The sequence below is a fragment of the Delphinus delphis genome, chromosome 14 (genome assembly GCF_949987515.2).
Source record: "Delphinus delphis chromosome 14, mDelDel1.2, whole genome shotgun sequence".
Taxonomy (NCBI): domain Eukaryota; kingdom Metazoa; phylum Chordata; class Mammalia; order Artiodactyla; family Delphinidae; genus Delphinus; species Delphinus delphis.
In genome coordinates this window covers 87411121-87437313 of record NC_082696.1, presented here as the reverse complement: position 1 = coordinate 87437313, position 26193 = coordinate 87411121, and the positions used below count along the sequence as shown (strand labels likewise).

The 26193-nt window shown below is 36.9% G+C and overlaps 1 protein-coding gene across 1 annotated transcript in view; it reads right to left on the bottom strand.

Annotated features, from left to right (window-relative positions):
• Positions 1-26193, bottom strand: part of EYS (eyes shut homolog) — a 1667443-nt gene that overhangs the window by 268627 nt on the left and 1372623 nt on the right. The window contains exon 32 of the mRNA XM_060030409.1: positions 721-829. Within this exon, the coding sequence (XP_059886392.1) occupies positions 721-829 (109 nt within the window). The remainder of the gene's footprint in view (positions 1-720; positions 830-26193) is intronic.

Genomic DNA, 26193 nt, shown 5'->3' with positions numbered 1-26193 from the left:
TTCTTTTGGATGTCTGTATACACTCAACAGGAGACTACCCAGAAAAAATAGAAATAAAAGGAAATTTCCAATTCATTAGGGCACTACACATTGCGAACTTTATTGTGTACCCAAATTAGCACTTTGGAGCTCTAATTATACAAATTAACTCTCCATGATGATCAAATGGATCAGAAATTCTTTATCTTAAATGTATTGCTGTAAAGTCATACTAAGAAGCATGTAGCCAACAACATCATAAAAATGAAGAGAATTCAGCAAATTGCCTTGACTCTGGAGGAACAGACATCCTCTCTTCTTTCAATTTAGCTTCATTCAGTGTTTCTAAGAAAAGTTTCCTGTAAATCTAAAACCCTGAAAAGGGACTTTAAACAGCATAACGCAAGCACTAGCATAGACTATAAAAGTGTAAGTTTTTAAGCACTGTTTTGTATCTTGCTAATCTTTCCCCATTCCTGAGCTGTTTTATTAAAATAAAGCATATTATATGCAAAGTGTGAGAGTTGTTAAAATTTAATAAAACTTTTATAGTGACAGGCAGTATTAAATATATTTAATTATACCTAAAGTATCAGAGATGAATATTCTGGTGTTTTGTTGAGAGCTTTTTACAAGGAATCTGTTCTCTAAAGAAATATGACTAATGCTTAGTAACTTAAACACTTTGAAATATTGAGGGCACACTTGGTAATGTTTGAAACTGGATATTTGCGTATCTACCTGGGACACATGAGGTATCTTGGTGTCTTCTTTCCGTATTGGAGGTTTTCCATCTGCAGCCATTTCAATCATACAAGCAACCCTAGGGCTGCCAACAGGCATTGTGTAGCTATAAATAAAACAGAAGAGGCCATTACTGTATGTGTTATTGGTAAGAAGAGGATAACTTTGCACATAGATAAGTACTCCAAGGAGAGAGGTACATTCTGGATCACAGTAATCCTAAACTATCGTCTCAACCAAGTCTGAACATTTTAGGATAGATAAAGATATATTTCTTTTCTAACAGCACCTTTTATTTTCCTTCTCTCCTCCTGTCTTTAAATCAGGAGTTGAAATGCTTTCAGAAAGTTAAACCCACACAGAACAAAAAGAGCTTTCTGTGTATGAGTAGTTATTGATAACTTTTAAGTGCTCACTGTGGTTGACATATGTTCTCATTCATGTAGGAGATTGTTGGACACATAACATTGATGTTAAATGATGTTAAACTCCCTAGGTAGAAATTTCCCCTCCCTAGCCTATGGGGGAGATAGAAATGGAATAAGAAATGAATGGCTGCATAACCGGGAGCTGTGAGATTACAGTGTGATACAGTTATCAGAACTCAGAAGGCAAGCTGCTAATATACCAGGTAGTACTTTGTCTCAGAGATAACCAAGAGTAGAAGGTTAAGGGAATTTGTAGAATGAGTGGCAGAAATGGTCAATACACAGTTGAAAATTTATCAGAGTTTATAGAACGATGCAATCAAATGAAAAGGTACACATACGGAAGTACTTGACATACTTTTAAAACAGAATTTCAAAAGACAATTCAGAGGGAGGGCTTGAAGATGGCGGAAGAGTAAGACGCGGAGATCACCTTCCTCCCTACAGATACACCAGAAATACATCTACACGAGGAACAACTCCTATAGAACACCTACTGAAGGCTGGCAGAAGACCTCAGACCTCCCAAAAGGCAAGAAACTCCCCACATACCTGGGTAGGGCAAAAGAAAAAAAAAAAGAAAAAACAGAGACAAAAGAATAGGGACGGCACCTGCACCAGTGGGAGGGAGCTGTGAAGGAGGAAAAGTTTCCACACACTAGGAAGCCCCTTCGCGGGCGGAGACTGCGGGAGGCGGAGGGGGGAGCTTCGAAGCCACGGAGGAGTGCACAGCAACGGGTGCGGAGGGCAAAGCGGGGAGATTCCCGCACAGAGGATCGGTGCCGACCGGCACTCACCCGCCCAAGAGGCTTGTCTGCTCATCCGCCGGGGCGGGCGGGGCTGCGAGCTGAGGCTCTGAGGTTCGGGTTTCGATTTCCGACGGAGCGCAGGGAGAGGACTGGGGTTGGCGGCTTGAACATAGCCTGAAGGGGTTAGTGCACCACGGCTAGCCGGGAGGGAGTCCGGGGAAAAGTCTGCACCTGCCGAAGAGGCAAGAGACTTTTTCTTCCCTCTTTGTTTCCTGGTGCGTGAGGAGAGGGGTTTAAGAGCACTGCTTAAAGGAACTCCAGAGACGGGCACGAGCCGCGGCTAAAAGAGCGAACCCCAGAGACGGGCGCGAGCCGCGGCTAAAAGCGCGGACCCCAGAGACGGGTGCGAGCCGCGGCTAAAAGCGCGGACCCCAGAGACGGGCGCGAGCCGCGGCTAAAAGCACGGACCCCAGAGACGGGCGGGAGACGCTAAGGCTGCTGCTGCCGCCACCAAGGGGCCTGTGTCCGAGCACAGGTCACTCTCCACACCCCTATTCCGCGGAGCCTGTGCAGCCCGCCACTGCCAGGTTCCCAGGATCCAGGGACAACTTCCCCGGGAAAACGCACATTGGGCCTCAGGCTGGTGCAGAGTCACGCCGGACTCTGCCACCGCAGGCCCGCCCCGCACTCCGTGCCCCTCCCTACCCGCCGGCCTGAGTGCGCCAGAGCCCCCGAATCAGCGGCTCCTTTAACCCCGTCCTGTCTGAGCAAAAAACAGACGCCCTCCAGCGACCTACGCGCAGAGGCAGGGCCAAATCCAAAGCTGAGCCCCTGTGAGCTGTGAGAACAAAGAAGAGAAAGGGAAATCTCTCCCAGCAGCCTCAGAAGCAGCGGATTAAAGCTCCACAATCAACTTGATATACCCTGCATCTGTGGAATACCTGAATAGACAACCAATCATCCCAAATTAAGGAAGTGGACTTTAGGAGCAAGATCTATGATTTTTTTCCCTATTCCTCTTTTTGTGAATGTGTATGCTTCTGTGTGAGATCTTGTCTGTATAGTCTTGCTTCCACCGTTTGTCCTAGGATTCTATCCGTCCATGGTTTTTTTTTTAATTTTTTTCTTAATAATCAATTTTAATTTTAATAACGTTATTATACTTTTCTTTCTTTCTTTCTTTCTTTCTTTCTTTCTTTCTTTCTTTCTTTCTTTCTTTCTTTCTTTCTTTCTTTCTTTCTTTCCTTCCTTCCCTCCTTTAGACGAGGAATCATCCCAAATTGAGGAGGTGGTCTCTGACAGCAAGATTTATGATTTTTCCCCCTTTACCTCTTTTAGTGAGGGTGTATGTGTATGCTTCTGTGTAAGATTTTGTTTGTATAGATTTGCTTCCAACATTTGTCCTAAGGTTCTATCCGTCCCTTTTTTTTTTCCTAAATAAGAATTTTTTAATTCAATAACTTTATTATACTTTATTTTATTTTTACTGTATCTTCTTTCTTTCTGTCTTTTTTCCTTCTTTCCCTCCTTCCTTCCTTCCTCCTTCCCTCCCTCCCACCTTTCTTTCCTTCTTGCCTTCTTTCCTTCTTTGCTTCTTTCTTTCTTTCTTCCTTCCTTCCTTCCTTCCTTCCCTCCTTTCCTCCTTTCCTTCTTTCTTTCCTCATGCTTCTACTAATTCCCTCTACTTTTTCTCCCTTTTATTCTGAGCCGTGTGGATGAAAGGCTCTTGGTGCTCCAGCCAGGAGTCAGGGCTCTGCCTCTGAGGTAGGAGAGCCAACTTCAGGACACTGGTCCACAAGAGACCTCCCAGCTCCACATAATATCAAACGGCGAAAATCTCCCAGAGACCTCCATCTTAACACCAGCACCCAGCTTCACTCAACGACCAGCAAGCCACAGTGCTGGACAACCTATGCCAAACAACTAGCAAAACAGGAACACAACCCCACCCATTAGCAGAGAGGCTGCCTAAAATCATAATAAGGCCACAGACACCCCAAAACACACCACCAGACGTGAACCTGCCCACTAGAGAGACAAGATCCAGCCTCATCCACCACAACACAGGCACTAGTCCCCTCCACCAGGAAGCCTACACAACCCACTGAACCAACCTTAGCCACTGGAGACAGACATCAAAAACAGCGGGAACTACGAACCTGCAGTCTGCAAAAAGGAGACCCCAAACACAGTAAGATAAGCAAAATGAGAAGACAGAAAAACACACAGCAGATAAAGGAGCAAGATAAAAATGGACCAGACCTAACAAATGAAGAGGAAATAGGCAGTCTACCTGAAAAATAATTCAGAATAATGATAGTAAGGATGATCTGAAATCTTGGAAATAGAATGGACAAAATGCAAGAAACAGTTAACAAGGACCTAGAAGAAATAAAGATGAAACAAGCAACGATGAACAACACAATAAATGAAATTAAAAGTACTCTAGATGGGATCAATAGCAGAATAACTGAGGCAGAAGAACGGATAAGTGACCTGGAAGATAAAATAGTGGAAATAACTACTGCAGAGCAGAATAAAGAAAAAAGAATGAAAAGAACTGAGGACAGTCTCAGAGACCTCTGGGACAATACTAAACGCACCAACATTCAAATTATAGGGTTCCAGAAGAAGAAGAGAAAAAGAAAGGGACTGAGAAAATATTTGAAGAGATTATAGTTGAAAACTTCCCTAATATGGGAAAGGAAATAGTTAATCAAGTCCAGGAAGCACAGAGAGTCCCATACAGGATAAATACAAGAAGAAATACGCCAAGACACATATTAATCAAACTGTCAAAAATTAAATCAAAGAAGGCATATTAAAAGCACCAAGGGAAAAACAACAAATAACACATAAGGGAATCCCCATAAGGTTAACAGCTGATCTCTCAGCAGAAACCCTACAAGCCAGAAGGGAGTGGCAGGTCATACTGAAAGTGATGAAGGAGAAAAACCTGCAGCCAAGACTACTCTACCCAGCAAGGATCTCATTTAGATATGATGGAGAAATTAAAACCTTTACAGACAAGCAAAAGCTGAGAGAGTTCAGCACCACCAAACCAGCTTTACAACAAATGCTAAAGGATCTTCTCTAGGCAAGAAATACAAGAGAAGGAAAAGACCTATAATAACGAACCCAAAACAATTTAGAAAATGAGAATAGGAACATACATATCGATAATTACCTTAAATGTAAATGGACTAAATGCTCCCACCAAAAGACACAGATTAGCTGAATGGATAAAAAAACAAAACTCTTATATATGCTGTCTACAAGAGGCCCACTTCAGACCTAGAGACACACACAGACTGAAAGTAAGGGGATGGAAAAAGATATTCCATGCAAATGGAAACCAAAAGAAAGCTGGAGTAGCAATTCTCATATCAGACAAAATAGACTTTAAAATAAGGACTATTAAAAGAGACAAAGAAGGACACTACATAATGATCAAGGGATCGATCCAAGAAGAAGATATAACAATTGCAAATATTTATGCACCCAACATAGGAGCACCTCAATACATAAGGCAAATACTAACAGCCATAAAAGGGGAAATCGACAGTAACACATTCATAGTAGGGGACTTAAACACCCCACTTTCACCCATGGACAGATCATCCAAAATGAAAATAAATAAGGAAACACAAGCTTTAAATGATACATTAAACAAGATGGACTTAATTCATATTTATAGGACACTCCATCCAAAAACAACAGAATACACATTTTTCTCAAGTGCTCATGGAATATTCTCCAGGATAGATCATATCTTGGGTCACAAATCAAGCCTTGGTAAATTTAAGAAAATTGAAATTGTATCAAGTATCTTTTCTGACCACAACGCCATGAGACTAGATATCAATTACAGGAAAAGATCTGTAAAAAATACAAACACATGGAGGCTAAACAATACACTACTTAGTAATGAAGTGATCACTGAAGAAATCAAAGAGGAAATCAAAAAATACCTAGAAAGAAATGACAATGGAGACACAACGACTCAAAACCTATGGGATGCAGCAAAAGCAGTTCTAAGGGGGAAGTTTATAGCAATACAAGCCCACCTTAAGACGCAGGAAACATCTCGAATAAACAACCTAACCTTGCATCTCAAGCAATTAGAGAAAGAAGAACCAAAAAAACCCCCAAATCTAGCAGAAGGAAAGAAATCATAAAAATCAGATCAGAAATAAATGAAAAAGAAATGAAGGAAACAATAGCAAAGATCAATAAAACTAAAAGCTGATTCTTTTAGAAGATAAACAAAATAGATAAACCACTAGCCAGACTCATCAAGAAAAAAAAGGGAGAAGACTCAAATCAATAGAATTAGAAATGAAAAAGGAGAGGTAACAACTGACACTGCAGAAATAAAAAAGATCATGAGAGATTACTGCAAGCAACTCTATGCCAATAAAATGGACAATCTGGAAGAAATGGACAAATTCTTAGAAATGTACAACATGCCAAGACTGAATCAGGAAGAAGTAGAAAATATGAACAGACCAATCACAAGCACTGAAATTGAAACTGTGATTAAAAATCTTCCAACAAAAAAAAGCCTAGGACCAGATGGCTTCACAGGCGAATTCTATCAAACATTTAGAGAAGAGCTAACACCTATCCTTCTCAAACTCTTCCAAAATATAGCAGAGGGAGGAACACTCCCAAACTCCTTCTATGAGGCCACCATCACCTTGATACCAAAACCAGACAAGGATGTCACAAAGAAAGAAAACTACAGGCCAATATCACTGATGAACATAGATGCAAAAATCATCAACAAAATACTAGCAAACAGAATCCAACAGCACATTAAAAGGATCATACACCATGATCAAGTGGGGTTTATTCCAGGAATGCAAGGATTCCTCAATATACGCAAATCTATCAATGTGATAAACCATATTAACAAAGTGAAGGAGAAAAACCATATGATCATCTCAATAGATGCAGAGAAAGCTTTTGACAAAATTCAACACCCATTTATAATAAAAACCCTGCAGAAAGTAGGCATAGAGGGAACTTTCCTCAACATAATAAAGGCCATATATGACAAGCCCACAGCAAACATCATCCTCAATGGTGAAAAACTGAAAGCATTTCCACTAAGATCAGGAACAAGACAAGGTTGCCCACTCTCACCACTCTTATTCAACATAGTTTTGGAAGTTTTAGCCACAGCAATCAGATAAGAAAAGGAAATAAAAGGAATCCAAATCAGAAAAGAAGAAGTAAAGCTGTCACTGTTTGCAGATGACATGATCCTATACATAGAGAATCCTAAAGATGCTACCAGAAAACTACTAGAGCTAATCAATGAATTTGGTAAAGTGGCAGGATACAAAATTAATGCACAGAAATCTCTGGCATTCCTATATACTAATGATGAAAAATCTGAAAGTGAAATCAAGAAAACACTCCCATTTACCATTGCAACAAAAAGAATAAAATATCTAGGAATAAACCTACCTAAGGAGACAAAAGACCTGTATGCAGAAAATTATAAGACACTGATGAAAGAAATTAAAGATGATACAAATAGATGGAGAGATATACCATGTTCTTGGATTGGAAGAATCAACACTGTGAAAATGACTCTACTACCCAAAGCAATCTATAGATTCAATGCAATCCCTATCAAGCTACCACTGGCATTTTTCACAGAACTAGAACAAAAAATTTTGCAATTTGTATGGAAACACAAAAGACCCTGAATAACCAAAGCAATCTTGAGAACGAAAAAAGGAATTGGAGGAATCAGGCTCCCTGACTTCAGACTATACTACAAAGCTACAGTTATCAAAATAGTATGGTACTGGCACAAAAACAGAAAGATAGATCAATGGAACAGGATAGAAAGCCCAGAGAGAAACCCATGCACATATGGACACCTTATCTTTGATAAAGGTGGCAGGAATGTACAGTGGAGAAAAGACAGCCTCTTCAATAAGTGGTGCTGGGAAAACTGGACAGGTACATGTAAAAGTATGAGACTAGATCACTCCCTAACACCATACACAAAAATAAGCTCAAAATGGATTAAAGACCTAAATATAAGGCCAGAAACTATCAAACTCTTAGAGGAAAACATAGGCAGAACACTCTATGACATAAATCACAGCAAGATCCTTTCTGACCCACCTCTTAGAGTAATGGAAATAAAAACAAAAATAAACAAATGGGACCTAATGAAACTTCAAAGCTTTTGCACAGCAAAGGAAACCATAAACAAGGCCAAAAGACAACCCTCAGAATTTGAGAAAATATTTGCAAATGAAGCAACCGACAAAGGATTAATCTCCAAAATTTACAAGCAGCTCATGCAGCTCAATAACAAGAAAACAAACAACCCAATCCAAAAATGGGCAGAAGACCTAAATAGACATTTCTCCAAAGAAGATATACAGACTGCCAACAAACATATGAAAGAATGCTCAACATCATTAATCATTAGAGAAATGCAAATCAAAACTACAATGAGATATCATCTCACACCAGTCAGAATGGCCATCATCAAAAGATCTAGAAACAATAAATGCTGGAGAGGGTGTGGAGAAAAGGGAACCCTCTTGCACTGCTGGTGGGAATGTGAATTGGTTCAGCCACTATGGAGAACAGTATGGAGGTTCCTTAAAAAGCTACAAATAGAACTACCATATGACCCAGCAATCCCACTACTGGGCATATACCCTGAGAAAACCAAAATTCAAAAAGAGTCATGTACCAAAATGTTCATTGCAGCTCTATTTACAATAGCCCGGAGATGGAAACAACCTAAGTGCCCATCAACGGATGAATGGATAAAGAAGATGTGGCACATATATACAATGGAATATTACTCAGCCATAAAAAGTAACGAAATTGAGCTATTTGTAATGAGGTGGATAGACCTAGAGTCTGTCATACAGAGTGAAGTAAGTCAGAAAGAAAAAGACAAATACCGTATGCTAACACATATATATGGAATTTAAGAAAAAAAAATGTCATGAAGAACCTAGGGGTAAGGCAGGAATAAAGACGCAGACCTCCTAGAGAACGGACTTGAGGTTATGGGGAGGGGGAAGGGTGAGCTGTGACAGGGAGAGAGAGAGTCATGGACATATACACACTAACAAACGTAGTAAGGTAGATAGCTAGTGGGAAGCAGCCGCATGGCACAGGGATATTGGCTTGGTGCTTTGTGACAGCCTGGAGGGGTGGGATAGGGAGGGTGGGAGGGAGGGAGATGCAAGAGGGAAGACATATGGGAACATATGTTTATGTATGACTGATTCACTTTGTTATAAAGCAGAAACTAACACACCATTGTAAAGCAATTATACCCCAATAAAGATGTTAAAAAAAAAAAAAGACAATTCAGTGGCTATCTCTGCATGATGCAAGTATGAATACTTTTTTTAAACTGGGGTAGAGTTGCTTTATGATGTTGTGTTAGTTTCTGCTGTACAATGAAGTGAATCAGCTATATATATACATACATCCCCTCCCTCTTAGTCCCTCCTCCCACCCCCGCATCCCTCCCATCTAGGTCACCACAGAGCACTGAGCTGAGCTCCCTGTGCTATACAGCAGGTTCCCACTAATAATTTTAATGCACATTTTTGCTTATTTGTATTTTCTAAATTTTGGACAGTGAACACAATTAGTTTTTATTTTAATTTTGACCAACGGCCCCAGTATGCTCAGGACTGAGAGGTGTTCCAGGTCACAGGAATTTTCAGAGCTAAAACGAAGGAAGTTCCTGGCAAATGAGCATAGATCGATCACTGATCAAAATTCTTAAGTTCTAGGAATAATCTCTTAGAGTCCCATTTGCGTGAACTTTATATCGAAGGGACACACGAGGCACATTTGCCATTGTAGTTGATGTGGGCCTATATAGACATTTTATACTGGAGATGGGGGAATAGCTGTCAGGGATGCACACGTCCTTATTAAGAAATAATAAGCTCTCTTATTACTTCACTCAGAACTTGTTAAAGGCTAACCCTGAACTGCACTTCTACAAAAGAAGTCACTCTACTCCATGTGCTTTCTGTTATCTCCTGCCTTTCTTCCCCTGACCCTTCCACCAAATGGCTGATTCTACTATCTGCTTTGTCTATGTACTCTTTTGGAAATTGATACTCTAATTTAACCAGAGATTTTCCCACATGTGGATTCTTATCAGGTTCATTTTTATAATGCCTTATATCTGCTTACAGACCAAATTTTGTCATAAGAACGAAAAAAAATGCTCTATAAACAAATTAGACTTTATGCCACATAAATCATTTGAGGAAAAATCTATGTGCATATCCGTTATGTCTCGCAAGTATTGCTGAGGCCAACTGAGTCTAATGATTTAAAGACTCAAGGATTATATTTTGAGATAATACATTGACTGGCTGAGTGATCTTAGGCAAACCATTTAACCTCTCTTCCCTGAAGTGTGATTATCCACAGAAGGGAGATAATCATTCTTAGCTCATAAATGGTTGGTGAGAATCACATTATTTAGTGTACACATAAATCATTCAGTGCTAATATTAAAATCCAAAGTTGAAGCAATTATTTGCTGGCTAGACAGGGATCTCTAAAGAGATTTTTATGAAAAACATTACACAGTCAAGTCGAAATGTTCATCTACTTTTACTAATATTGTTTGTAATGGAATCAAAATCAAACACTTAAGTTGAATTATTTTAAAAATTAAAATTTGATGCAACAGACATTTTTTTCAGTATCTTTAACATTCTTATTTTTTAGACTTATAGTCTTTAGGTATGCTTGCTAAACAATTTGGAAGAAAAACAGTCTGATTTGGAAAATACAATTTATTTAAAAATTTTTAGAAGTTTCTGCTCAAACTGGAAGTTCAGGATATCCAAAACCAAGGGAAGGTTGTAAAAATGTAGACAGCAGAGCATGGATTTAATTACCAACCAAGAAATTTTATATAATTGAATGTTATCCAGTTTTTCAACAGGAGTTGTAGAATAGCAATTAATGGCATAGAAGATATTTGTATAAAATAGAAGAAATAAAGACAATTTAGGTGATATATTATTTTTATGAAAATATGCATGGAGATAATACCAGAATTACTTTCACTAACATTATCTGTGGCTATCTCTGCATGCTGGGAATGAGAATGATTTTTTCAATTTGTTTCTTTTGCTTATTTGTATTTTATAAAATTTGGACAATGAATATACAATATTTTTCAGTTTCACCTCTTAAAAGATAAGTTCAGTTTTTATAAAAAGCAATCAATAATTAAATACTTTATTGACATTTTTCTGTTTTCCTGTATTCCATACCTTCCTTCTAGATATACCTATCTCTATCTATCTATCTTCTTGCTAAATACAACTTAAACAGTTCTTGTAATGAGAATTTGTGGATAATAAATTCAGAGTCATATCACCCTTGAATAATAGTTTAAAAATGTATAAAATTTTAGATTTTTTAAAGAACTTTAAACAGTAGCTAATTATTTGTTGCATTCTACTGCTGATATGAAGTCATAAAAAAAAACTTAAAAGCTGTTCTTTTGTTACTTTAGCTTTTCTTTTTGACAGCTTTAAGGTTTTCTCTTTAATTGTGATAATGCATCTAGGGATGGATTAATCATTATTTATCTTTCTTAATACTCTGAGTACATGTCTGATCTCAACAATTATGTATTCCGTCAATTTTGGAAAATTCTCACCTGAATCACCTCAAATATTGCTTTTTGACATTCTCTGAAATCTCTTATTATAGAGTTTTTCTAGAACCCATATTAGATATTTTTTGGAAGCCTGTTAAAATGTCCTCTAAATTTTTAAATCTTGCTTTCACTTCTTAGAACATTCTCTTAATTCTCTGTCCTGTATTCTCCCTAGACACCAGTTTTCCCCCCACCGTGGTCTACATATTGAGTTTTAATTTTCAATAAATATAATCTTTTATTCCCAAGATTTTGAATCTTTTCCACATGTTTTGGTGTTTAATTTATGCCTGGTTTGCTTTTGTAATTTCTTTTTTTTTAAATGAATGCTATTCAATTGTGCTCTCTAGTATTCTAAAAATACTTATTTTAAAGTTTTTGTCAGACTTTTCCATAAAAATAATTTTATCTAGGGTGATTCATGCTCTATTTGCTGATTTGCTTGTTTCCTTTCTCAATGTTGTCATGTGTTTTGGTATTGTGCTGTTTAGGCTCATTTTGAGTCAAAAATATTTTTGTTTTTCTCTCCTTTTCTGCACTCTTATTCTCTTTCTCCTGTGCACTTGTGCTGTACTCAACTCTGCCTGCCCTAACGAGAATGCTACCTGGTCCTCTGAGCATCTAAACTAGAATTTTGGATTCTGGATGTTTGAGTAGTTCTGGCCTGTGGTGATATTGATGGTCCGCAGGTCCATTCACAGAACTGAGAGAGATTGTTTGGTGCACTTCTGCTCATGATACTTCAGTTGCATTCTATTGTCTTCCTGAGCTGGCAGTTTGCCAAAAGTCACAATTCCAGATGACAGGCTCTCTCTCTCTCTTTCTTTCTCTCTCTCTCTCTCTCTCTTTGTATATATGTATCTGTCACTTTTCTTTTTTTTGTGTGTGTGTTACGCGGGCCTCTCACTGTTGTGGCCTCTCCCGTTGTGGAGCACAGGCTCCGGACACACAGGCTCAGTGGCCATGGCTCACAGGCCTAGCCACTCCGCGGCATGTGGGATCTTCCCGGACCGGGGCATGAACCTGTGTCCCCTGCTTTGGCAGGCGGACTCTCAACCACTGCGCCACCAGGGAAGCCCACATGTATTTTTTTTAATTGAAATATGGTTGACATACAATATTATGTTAGTTTCAGGTGTACTACTTAGTGATTTGACATTTGCATATGTTACAAAATGATCACCATCAAAAGTCTGGTAACCATTTCTCTCCATACAAAGTCATTACAATATTATTGACCATATTCCTTATGTTGTTTACATCTTCATGCCTTATTTATTCTATAATTGGAGGTTTGTACCTCTTAATCCCCATTTAAAATAAAATCCATCTTAATGGCACATAATTGTTCATAGTAATCTCTTATGATCCTTTGTATTTCTGTGGTGTCAGTTCTTTTTCATTTCTAATTTTATTAATTTGGGTCCTCTCTCTTTTTTTCTTCACGAATCTGGCTAAAGTTTTACCAATTTTGTTTCTCTTTTCAAAGAACCAGGTCTTACTTTCATTGATTCCTTTTTTTTTTTAATGTTTGCTCTGATCTCTGTGGCTTCTTTCCTTCTACTAACTTGGGGTTGGTTTTCCTTCTCTAGTTCCATTAAGTGTAAGGTTATGTTGTTTACTTAAGATTTTTCTTGTTTCCTGAGATAGACTTGTATTGCTATAAATTTCCCCTTTAGAAATGCTTTTGTTGTGTTCCATAGATTTTCGGATCATTGTGTGATAATTTTCACTTGTCTCCAGGTATTTTTAAATTTCTTCTTTGATTTCTTCAGTGACCCATTGATTATTTAGTAGCATATGATTTAGTCTCCACATGTTTGTGTTTTTTTTTCTTGCAGTTGATTTCTACTCTCATTGACTTGTGTTTGGAAAAGGTGCTTGATATGATTTGAATTTTTAAAATTTACTGAAACTTGTTTGTGACCTAGCATGTGATTGTCTTGGAGAATGTTTCATGTGCAGTGGAAAAGAATGAATTCTGCTGTTTTGGGACAGTATGTTCTGTATATAACTATTAATGCAATCTGATCAAATGAGTCGTTTAAGGCTAGTGTTTCCTTATTGATTTTCTGTCTGTTCATTGATGTAAGTGGGGTGTTAAAGTTCCCTATTATTATTGTATTACTGTCAATTTTGCTCCATATTTGTTAATATTGCATTATGTATTTATGTACTCCTATGTTGGGTGCATATATGTTTACAATTGTTATATCTTCTTGTTGGATTGATCTCTTTATCATTATGTAATCTGTTATGTAGTTGATCCTTTAATCATTATGGCTTTTTATTGGAACACTTATTCCATTTACATTAAAAGTAATTATTGATAGGTTTGTACTAACTGCCATTTTGTTAGTTGTTTTCAGGTTGTTTATGTAGTTCTTTTTTGTCCCTTTCTACTGTTTTTGCTCCCTTTAGTGATTTGATGACTGTCTTTAGTGTTATGTTTGCATTCCTTTCTATTTTTTTTTTTTTTTTTGTGTGTGTATCTATATAGGTTTTGGGTTTGTGGTTACCATGGGTTTCATATATAATATAATATGTGACTATTTAAATTTGATAATCTCTGAAGTTTGAATGCATTCTAACAACCTGCATTTTTAACCCCCAGCACATTTAATGTGTTTTTTTAAACAATGTGTTTTTAAAAATTAGTTAATTAATTTTTGGTTGCATTGGATCTTTGTTGCTGCATGCGGGACTTTCTCTAGTTGTGGTGAGTGGGGGTTACCCTTCATTGCAGTGCAAAGGGTTCTCATTGTAGTGGCTTCTCTTGTTGCAGAGCATGGGCTCTAGGTGTGTGGGTTTCAGTAGTTACAACATGCTGGCTCAGCAGTTGTGGCTCACGGGCTTTAGAGTGCAGGCTCAGTAGTTGTGGTGCACAGGCTTAGTTGCTCCATAGCATGTGGGATCTTCCTGGACCAGGCTCGAACCTTTGTCCCCTGCATTGGCAGGTGGATTCTTAACCACTGCGCCACCAGAGAAGTCCTACATTTAATGCTTTTGACTTCATATTTTACGTCTTTTTATGTTGTGTATTCCTTAACTACTTATTGTGGATATAGATTATTTTACTACTTTTTTCTTTCAACCTTCCTACTGGCTTTATGTGTGGTTGCTCCACTACCTTTACTGTATGTTTTCCTTTTTCAATGAGGTTTTCCTTTCATCAGTTTTGTATCTCTAGTTGTTGCCTTTTTCTTCCACTTAGATAAGCTCCTTTTAACATTTCTTGTAAGATTAGTTTAATGATGCTTAACTCTTTTAGCTTTTGCTTGCCTGTAAAATTCTCTCTCCTTCAAATCTGAATGATGACCTTGCCAGGTAGCATACTCTTGGTTGTATATTTCTTTTTCTTTTTCTTTTCTTTTCTTTTTTTTTTTTTTTTTCATCTCTTTGAACATATAGTGCCACTCTCTTCTGGTCTGCAAAGTTTTTGCTGAAAAGTCACCTGATAGTTTTATGGGAGTTCCTTTGTACATAACTAGTTGTTTTTCTCTTGCTGCTTTTAAGATTCTCTTTTTATCTTTAATTTTTGCCATTTTAATTATATTGTGTCTTACTGGGGACCTCTTTGGGTTCATCTTTTTTGGGGCTCTCTGTACTTTCTGGACCTGGATGTCTATTTTTTTCCCAGGTTAAGGAAGTTTTCATCTATTTATTATTTCTTCAAAATATGTTCTTTGTCCCTTTATTCCTCTCTTCTCCTTCTGGGACCACTTAATGCAAATGTTAGTATGCTTAACATTGTCTCAGGGAACTCTTAAACCATTTTCATTTTTAAAAGTTCTTGCTTCTTTTTTTCTGTTCAGCTTGGGTGATTTTCACTACTTGTCTTCCAGATTGCTGATCCACTCCTCTGTATCATCTAATCTACTGCTGATTCCTTCTAGTGTATTTTTTATATCAGTTATTGTATTCTTTAGCTCTGCTTGGTTATTTTTTTGTATTTTCTAACTCTTTGTTGAAATTCTTATTGTGTTCATCCAATTCTCTCTGGAGTTCAGTTAGTGTTTTTATGATCATTACTTTTATCAGGTAGATTGCCTATCTCCACTGTTTAGTTCTTTTTCTGAAGTTTTGTCTTATTTCTTTGTTTGAAACATATGTCTCTCTCCCCTTATTTTGCCTAATTCTCTGTGTTTATTTCTATGCATTAGGTAGGTTGGTTACATTTATCAATCTTGGAGAAGTGGCTTTATGTAGGAGGCCTCCTATGGGGCCCAGCAGCACACTTTCCTCTATAGAGCTGTAGGGATGACCCTATATGGGCTGCCTGGGCCCTTCTGTTGTGGTGGGTTGAATACTGTGGGCATGCTAGTTGGGGGAATGTCACCTGACTAATTGGATGCAGGCTCATTGATGGGGGGAGCTGGGTCCCTGTGCACTGGCTGTGCCATCTAGCAGCATCACATGTTTCCTTGAGTGAGTCTTTTGTACCCTTTGTCCTAGAGAAGCTGAGCTGCCCTGTTTCTAGATCTAGATCTTGACAGGTCTGCAGTATTAACTGTTTTTCTGATTTGCATTTTTGTCCATTTCGCATTTGGGAAGATTTTTATCCTGTTTTTGAGCTAGACTTTATATTTTCAAAAGCCTATTTTAAATTTTCTTTATTGATGCTATGTGTTTGACACTAAGGTGGTGTGTCAAAGTATGAAGGTAGAGAGTCATTGTAACTAGAAGTCCCACTTTATTTTTTATAAAAAGAAAACAATGACAAAGATCAAACTAAGTCCCTGCCTTAGGAGCACCATGTAAATATAAAGTTATCTTTAATTTTTGAGTGACAGAATGAAGAAAAATTAAACAAACCATTTAGAAATACCTTTATGATTTAACAGGATATAAATTCATTTCTTTGGCTTTTTCCATCTCTGGTTTGTTTTCTGTTAAAGGCATTTCAGTGCATCTGTCTCATATTTTTTTTCCTGTGGCATATTTCATAAGCACATAAGTAAAGTAGTTTGTTTTCTCTCCAGAGACAAATGTGATGTATGGATTTTTTTCTTCTCCAAGGTACCTATGTTTGATTTCTCAAATTGGGAAATTATAAGTTACTGGCATTAAATCATAATGGAATTAAATGGTTTAAAGGGCTATTGTAATGCTGTGTTGTAGGCTCACAGAACAGTGGTCATGCATAATTACAGTAGCTACAGATTTCTGAAGCCATGAAATAGCAATAACAAAACTGAACAGGACAAACTGTTTCTAAGGAATATTGCAAAATTGATGACAATACTGAATGCTTTTATATGTGCAAAATATAACTGTGCTTTTCTCTTGTTGCTAGGTTTTGTTATTACCCAGCAATGATGTTAACTTGCCAATTTTAAATTTTGGACATGAATTAACTTTGCCAGTAAGTTTATTTCTTTATTTACCTGAATTAGACTTTTAAAAATAATGCAAGAACAGGTTCTCTATGTGGGTAACTTGCAGTATAGATAGCAGTTAAATGAATCTCAAACTTAATAACATTTGCCCATGTTTTTTACTATTTTGACTATATTTTGAGTATTTTTTCAATTAGAAAACATTTACTAAATGAGAAAACTACATTTAAAATGTGCTTTAAAACAAAATGGAATTATTTAAAAAAAGACGTATGCATTTGAAAGATCTTTGCACTGTGCTGAAAAATCAAATCTCTTGCAATAATACAACATGCCAACTTATAACATGTAAGTTAACAGAATCCTCAATTTAACATTTTCAAAGATGATATTAAGGTCAAGAATTTCACATCTATGGTAGCACATATAGAAGGGCATTTGTTATAAATATGATGCCCATCTATATGAAGCTTACAAATTGGATAATGCTCAACAAAAACTTTTTAGAATCACATCAAAAAGTGTTGCATCCAAAGAATCACAAATCTATGTCCTTAAGTTCTCATTCTAAAACTGTTATGTTGACTTTTCTATCCCTTGTCATTTGTTGATACTAACACTTAAGAGAAGAAGAGGAAAAGAAGTGCTGCAATAAACCCTTGATCATGTGCAAAAATTATTACTGCTATAGTTCATTGCAAAGCATGTCTATACAATACCAGCCTTAATATTTAGCAACTGTGATTATTGCTCTGAAGAGAATGGATAGTGTACACACTGAGTTCCAGCTTGGAACTTTCATTAAAATATCTTCTCAGGCTAGACTCAGAACTGGGAGAAGTTAACTTCGATTGTTAGCAGCTATGATCTCCATGTTCAGTCCAAATTTTTAGTTGAATTGGGACAGTTAGCTCTGAAGAATAGCTGAGTTGGAAGACTCATAACAGCAGATGGCAGTAAATGTACATGGCAGAGACAGGGGCACCAAAAGATATCTGTTCCCAAAATGATAGGATCTAATTGATAGTGTGATTGTTTTAGCTCCCTGTTTGCTACAGGAAAACATGGGAAATATATTTAAAAGTTTACACATCAGGTAATATAGAAGAAACTGTCCAGAGATATACAGCTTTCCTTACTGGTTCCTGTGTCTGATGCTACTGTCATGGCTGTGTGAGCAAATTTAAGAAGATGCTGTTGAAGAGTATGATGGTTCTGTACAACCCTGTCAACACAGCCATACATTTCACTCACATACATGCTGAGTGAGACTCAGCAAACCTATATGTGAAAACTATAAAAAAGATCAGACACAAAAGCTGAAGTGTAATGCCCTTTGCCAAATAAAAGCAATGGAAAAATACCAAAACATCCTGAAGCATCCCTTTTTGTTTAGAGCATCAAGCACGTGGCCAGGCTGGCCATACAAAGAGCTTGTGCAAGGAACACTGCGTGATTGTCATGAGGACTTCCTGTCTCTGGATGATTGCCATGAGGTGGTCATTGTTTTTAAACTGTTTTATTTAGCCTTCCCTCTGACTGACAGACAGCCTAAATATACTTACTAATAAATTGCAGGGAAAACCAAGCCATTATCCTGTGAAGCACTGATAATAATAAAAGGATATGTGATGCCTGAGGACCACTGAAGCAGGAGCCTCATTTACACCCTTGATTAACCAGAGCAGTCATCAAGGGACTGTCCAGCCAACTGTCATGAGATATCAGGGATACCCCAAGAGCTGTGACTGTACTTCTAACTACACTACCGAAGTCACGTACAATAGAACCCACAGCATATTCTACAGATTTCATGGTTTCCTGGTAGTTCCTCTGAAAGGGAAGATGGCCAAACTTCCCTTACGTTCTTTACCTAATAAAAACATTCACACAATGACCATTACAACAGCACAAATTGAAGTTCGCATCCAGAAATGTTACTATTTTTTAACCTGACATCTCTCTTTAACCTATCTGAATGTAATAGTAAGAACCTTCACTGTATGCTGGAGCAGGCTTTCAATGGCTCATGAGAGCTGATGTTTGCATGTCTTCCCAACTCCATATCAGTGAATTCATGTTGGTAACTTGAAATTGGCTATGGTGAGAGTATTTTGCTGGGGAATTGACAAAAGCTACAGATCATATCAACACACTGTCCCACCCTTTTTCCTCTGAGAGCTGATTGTTAAACACTTACGAGCACACCACTGAGTTTCTTGAATATTTCTTATTAGGGTGTAAGCATTCACTTGGAACAAGGGCATTTTGAAAGTTGCAAAGCTCAGCTTCACTGTTGGCATTTCATTTGGAATTTCAGAAGAAAATCTGCTTTATTCATAATCTATTAGTTTATAGATCTAGGTTGGATCAATTTACACTGATGATGAATGTAGGTTCCAAGAATATTACTTAAAATATAAACTTATTCAGTTTACAAATACCAGGTAGTATTTAATTTTACCCTCATTTCTAATACTCACTATTGTCTTAATTCATTTATTTTAAGCAATTTTTGTGGTATATTTGTATTCAATCCACTGAGAAATCAGTCAAAACTCAGGAGTAAAATATATTGATTCCTGATTCTTTTCTCTGCAACACCTGAACTTTCATACACATTTTATTTTGAGAGACTAAAGTTTCCCAAGTTGAAATAGCATATGAAGAAATTCAATTTGTTGAAAAATAGATTATTTTACCAAGTTTGAACAAATAGCAATTCTGATGATATGGGCATGTGGAGATTCACTTCCATTAGATTATGAGTGAAGCTAAAGACACTTTTCCTCAGGAAAAGGTCACATGTGTCCCATGTTTTTAGAAGTGGTACAGTGAGTGATGATTCTTTCTTATGTTAACAACGAGTGTGTAGTTTTCCTATATTCTAAATACTCCAGTTGCCATATGGTTAGTATTATTAATACCATGTGATTTTTCTGGCAGTGCATTTTAACTGAGATTTTTTTAAAAAGAAAATATTTTAATCTTAAAATATTATAGTATATTATGTTTAATCCAATTAATTCATTAACAATTTCAGCTTTTATTAAAAATTATGAAGTAAGAGTAGATTAATAGAGATGCACAGAATTTAAATTTCAGAAACACTTTCTGAGCCAAAGTTGTAAACATTCTCATCGCTCTAAATGTAAAAAGGCTGTAGTGTGATCCCAGTGAGCTGAGACTCAGATCAATAATACTTTCTTTTCATATTTCTTTGCCAGCTAGCATACCTTATAAGTGTCCCTTGTCTTAGCTTATTTCATTTTTTCTGGACAAGTACATCTATTTTTCATTCTTATATATAATTTTTTCTTTATGATTTCTAAGACATTATATATGCCACTTCCCACTCTAATTGTCCTTCTTATACTCCCTTGCCACACGTGGCTTCCCATCTTTAAAATTTCTGATGGGAAGGGAAGAAAAGCCAAGTCAATTTCTTACCCCAAGCAAACGTTCAATTTGGAGACAACCAGACAAGAAAAATTTTAGAAATTCAACCAGTATGAAAATAAATGGAACTGATGAATGTCTGTAATTAGGCTTAATGGTTAAAAGAACAATGACTAGTCCTTCCTTTATGTTGAGTCTATTTCTTATTAATAGCTTCCATGGGAGCACTTCTAATTTAAAGATTGGGGGTATTTACTAGGATAAGTGATCAGGATGATGACAAAGATGTACATTTTCACCCTTACAATAGAGACAACACATTTCTGGAGTTGTTTCTGACAAGGAAAACAATTACACTAAACCCTTTGGAAATTTTCCAGAAGATGATAAATGAAATTCTACAAGTAGAAACAAAATTCACATCATCTCACATGGAGAGAAAAATCACTGATAGTTAGAGATGGTTTGAAAGTTTTGTATTACTGGATTCAAAAAGAAAACTAAATTATTGCAAATCTCAGAGGTCCAAGATGACAAAGAAATTTAATAAGTTCTAAAGCCTATGATCTATGTTAATTTTATTATGTAATCTTAATCCAAAAGTGATTTAAGACAGCTTTTAATATGAGGTAAAATATTGAGGAATAGAAGAAAAAGTTGCCTAGGAAAATAAAGCATAAATGAAATTAGTGTTCAGGTAAATTGTCTTAAATACAACTTCAAATGGATCTGTTCATTCAATAGACGAATGAATGAATGTCTATTATGTAAGCTGTTAGGCAGTGGGGAGGTGGAGGTGGGTAAAGCAGTTCTTTCTGAATGTTGTCACAGAGGGTAGGGAACAAAGATACTGTCATTCCCTGAGAGGTCAATTTTCACTGAGACCAGAGGAATCAGGACCAAGACACCAGATCAGCAGTGTAGGTTAGTGCTAAGGGGAGCTGACAGATTTGTGCTACATCTTCAAGGATCACTCAAACTAAGTTAGCAGGTAATTCCAGGGAGATCTTACTCACAGAACACAAGCTGGGACATCTTGAGTGCCAGGCTCATGAGGCAAAAATGAAAGTACAGAGTTCAAAGAATGCCTAGCTTTGTTGCTTATAGAAACAAACAAAAAGGTGAAATATCATTTTCTCATCTTTAGCTTTATTTTCTCATCTTTTTGAGCCCCAGTCCAACACCTGGTGCCTTCATGCTGCTTTGTCCTATCTCCTATCTATTGTAAGAACACTTACTCAATCGAGACAGACTGGAATACATCATTGCAAAGGGTAGAAACCTTCATGGGGTGTCCATTTTTATTATGAGCAATGGCTTCTTACATTGAAACATAATGGAATTATTTGCTGTAATAAACATTTACATCACATTTATTATGAACCAAGCATTATTCCAAGTACTTTAAAATATTAAGTAACATCCACCCCATGAGTTAAGTAGAAACATTTTTCCCATTTAAAGTTGAGGAAATTGAGTAACTGAGGGGTTAAGTAATTTATTCAATTTTACACAGTCCCTGAGTGACAGGGGTAGACTTTGAAGATGGAGGCGGAGATTGGAGTGAAATCAGGAAACACCAAAGAGGGCTGGCAGTGACCCAAAGCTACAAGAGGCAAGGAATGCATTTTCCTCAAGCCCCAGAGGGAGGGTCATTCGACTGCCACCTTGCTTTCAGACTTCTGGACTCCAGACTGTGAGAGAACAAGTTTCTGTTGTTTCAAGCTACCAAGTTTGTGGCATTTTGTCAAAGCAGCCACAATAAACAAATGAAGAGCAGAAAAGTGTTTTTTTTTTTTAATGAAACAATACTAAGAACAAGGGGCAAGAGTTTGATTATTAGAAGTGTTCAACGGTTAAAATGGAATTCAGGCATGAATGAGATTAGAATGTATATATGGTGCATTATCAGTGGACATTTTATTAAGATGTACAGGTAATCTAAGTGATTTGATTTAACAAATATCTCAGCTGTGAAGTGGCTAAAAAGAGACAGATCAGAAAGCAATAGAGTATTTCCTTCTTAGCATTTTCATAGTGTAGTCTAATTTGACAGGAAACATTGATATAATCAACATAAATCTGTTGGAGACATCTAACTCTAGTATGCATTTATTGCAATTCAAAAAGGGTAATAAAAACATTCTAACAGACCACTGTAAAGTGCAAAGGGGATTATGCTCACTATTTAACCAATATTAAATCAACTATTTAATTGATGTATATAATTTTTAACATCTTTATTGTAGTATAATTGCTTAAAAATGGTGTGTTAGTTTCTGCTGTATAACAAAGTGAATCAGCTATACATTTACATATATCCCCATATATCTTCCCTCTTGCGTCTCCCTCCCACACTCCCTATCCCATCCCTCTAGTTGGTCACAAAGCACCGAGCTGATCTCCCTGTGCTATGCGGCTACTTCCCACTAGCTAACTATTTTACATTTAGTAGTTATATAAGTCCATGCCACTCTCTCACTTCATCCCAGCTTACCCTTCCCACTTCCCATGTCCTCAAGTCCATTCTCTACATCTGTGCTTTATTCCTGTCCTGTCCCTAGGTTCCTCAGAACCAATTTTTTTTGGTTTTGTTTTAGATTTCATATATAGGAATTAGTTTTCTGACTTACTTCACTCTGTATGACAGACTCTAGGTCCATCCACCTCACTACAAATAATCAATTTCGTTCCTTTTATTGGTTGAGTAATATTCCATTGTATATATGTGCCACATCTTTATCTATTCATCTATCTGCTGATGGACACATAGGTTGCTTCCATGTCCTGGCTATTGTAAATAGTGCTGCAATGAACATGGTGGTACATGATTCTTTTTGAATTATGGTTTTCTCAGGATATATGTCCAATAGTGGGATTGCTGGGTTGTATGGTAGTTCTATTTTAATTTTTTAAGGAACCTCCATACTGTTCTCCATAGTGGCTGTATCAATTTACATTCCCACCAACAGCGCAAGAGGGTCCCCTTATCTCCACACTCTCTCCAGCATTTATTGTTTGTAGACTTTTTGATGATGACCTTTTTGACCAGTGTGAGGTGATAGCTTATAGGTTTGATTTGCATTTCTCTAATGATTAATAATGTTGAGCATCATTTCATGTGTTTGTTGGCAATCTGTATATCTTCTTTGTAGAAATGTCTATCTAGGTTTTCTGCCCATTTTTGGATTGGGTTTTTTGTTTTTTATTTTATGTTGAACTGCATGTGCTGCTTGTATATTTTGGAGATTAATCCCTTGTCAGTTGCTTCGTTTGCAAATATTTTCTCCCATTCTGAGGGTTGTCTTTTCGACTTGTTTATGGTTTCCTTTGCTGTGCAAAACCTTTTAAGTTTCATTAAGTCCCACTTGTTTATTTTTGTTTTTACTTCCATTTCTCTAGGAAATGGGTCAAAAAGGATCTTGCTGTGATTTATGTCATAGTGTTCTGCCTATATATTTCTCTAAGAATTTTATAGTGTCTGGCCTTAGATTTAGGACTTTAATGAATTTTGAACTTATTTTTGTGTATGGCATTAGGGAGTGTTCTAACTTCATTCTTTTACATGTAGCTATCTAGTTTTCCCAGCACCAATTACTGAAGAGGCTGTCTTTTCTCCATTGTATATTCTTCCCTCCTTTATCAAAGATAAAATGACCATATGTGTGTGGGTTTATCTCTGGGGTTTCTATCCTGTTCCATTGATCTATATTTCTGTTTTTGTGCCAGTACCATACTCTCTTGATTACTGTAGCTTTGTAGTATAGTCTGAAGTCAGGGAGTGTGATTCCTCCAGCTCCGTTTTTCTTTCTCAAGATTGTTCTGGCCATTCGGGGTCTTTTGTGTTTCCATACAAATTGTGAAATTTTTTTGTTCTAGTTCTGTGAAAAATGCCATTGGCTGTTTGATAGGGATTGCACTGAATTTGCAGATTGCTTTCGATAGTATCATCATTTTCCCAATGTTGATTCTTCCAATCCAAGAACATGGTATATCTCTCCATCTGCTTGTATCACCTTTAATTTCTTTCATCAGTGTCTTATAGTTTTCTGCATACAGGTCTTTTGTCTCCATAGGTAGGTTTGTTCCTAGGTATTTTATTATTTTGTTGCAATGGTTAATGGGAGTGCTTCCTTAATTTCTCTTTCAGATTTTTCATCATTATTGTATAGGAATGCAAGAGATTTCTGTGTATTAATTTCATGTCCTGCTAGTTTACCAGATTCATTGATTAGCTCTAGTATTTTCTGGTAGCATCTTTAGGATTCTCTATGTATAGAATTATGTCATCTGCAAACAGTGACAGTTTTACTTCTTCCTTTCCAATTTGGATTCTTTTTTTCTTTTTTTTTTCTTTTCCATCTCTGATTGTTGTGGCTCAAACTTCCAAAACTATATTGAATAATGGTGGTGAAAGTGGGAAACCTTGCCTTGTTCCTGATCTTAGTGGAAATGTTTTCAGTTTTTCACCATTAACAACGATGTTGGCTGTGGCTTTGTCATATATGGCCTTTATAATGTTGAGGTAAGTTCCCTCTCTGCCTACTTTCTGGAGGGTTTTTTATCATAAATGGGTGTTGAATTTTGTCAAAAGCTTTTCCTGCATCTATTGAGATTATCATATGGTTTTTATCCTTCAATTTGTTAATATGGTATATCACATTGATTGATTTGCATATATTGAAGAATCCTTGCATTCCTGGGACAAACCCCAGTTCATCATGGTGTATGATCCTGTTAATAGGCTGTTGGATTCTCTTTGCTATATTTTGTTGAGAATTTCTGCATCTATGTTCATCAGTGATATTGCCCTGTAGTTTTCTTTTTTCGTGACATCTGGTTTTGGTATCAGGGTGATGGTGGCCTCGTAGAATGACTTTGGCAGTGTTCCTCCCTCTGCTATATTTTGGAGGAGTTTGAGAAGGATGGATGTTAGCTCTTCTCTAAATCTTTGATAGAATTCACTGGTGAAGGCATCTTGTCCTGTGCTTTTGTTTGTTGGAAGATTTTTAATTACAGTTTCAATTTCAATGATTATTATTAGTCTGTTTATATTTTCTATTTTGAAGTATAAAAAGATCCCTGTGAAATGTAGAGGGAAGAACAAAGAGGTGTCCACAGTGAGGAAGCCTTGCTAAAGGCTCCTTAATTATTCTTTCTACCCAAAAGCATTTTCTGAATTGATAAATGTTTTTAATTTTGTCTATACAAGATCCAGAGCCTAGAATCTCTTTTTTCTTCTTCTTTTCTTTTTTAACATCTTTATTGGAGTAAAATTGCTTTACATTGCTGTGTTAGTTTCTGCTGTATAACAAAGTGAATCAGCTATATGTATATATATATACCCATATCTCCTCCCTCTTTTTAAAATTTTTTTTCATTAAAAAATTTTTTTTTAACTTTTTAATTTTTTTAACATCTTTATTGCAGTATAATAGCGTTACAATGGTGTGTTAGTTTCTGCTTTATAACAAGGTGAATCAGTTATACATATACATATGTTCCCATATCTCTTCCCTCTTGTGTCTCCCTCCCTCCCATCCTCCCTATCCCACCCCTCTAGGTGGTCAGACGCCAGTAAGCTGATCTCCCTGTGCTATGTGGCTGCTTCCCACTAGCTATCTATTTTATGTTTGGTAATGTATATATGTCCATGCCACTCTCCCACTTTGTCACAGCTTACCCTTCCCCCTCCCCATGTCCTCAAGTCCATTCTCTATGTCTGCGTCTTTATTCCTGTCCTGCCCCTAGGTTCTTCAGAACCTTTTTGTTCTTTTTTTGATTCCATATATATCTGTTAGCATAGACTCTTTGTTTTTCTCTTTCTGACTTACTTCACTCTGTATGACAGTCTC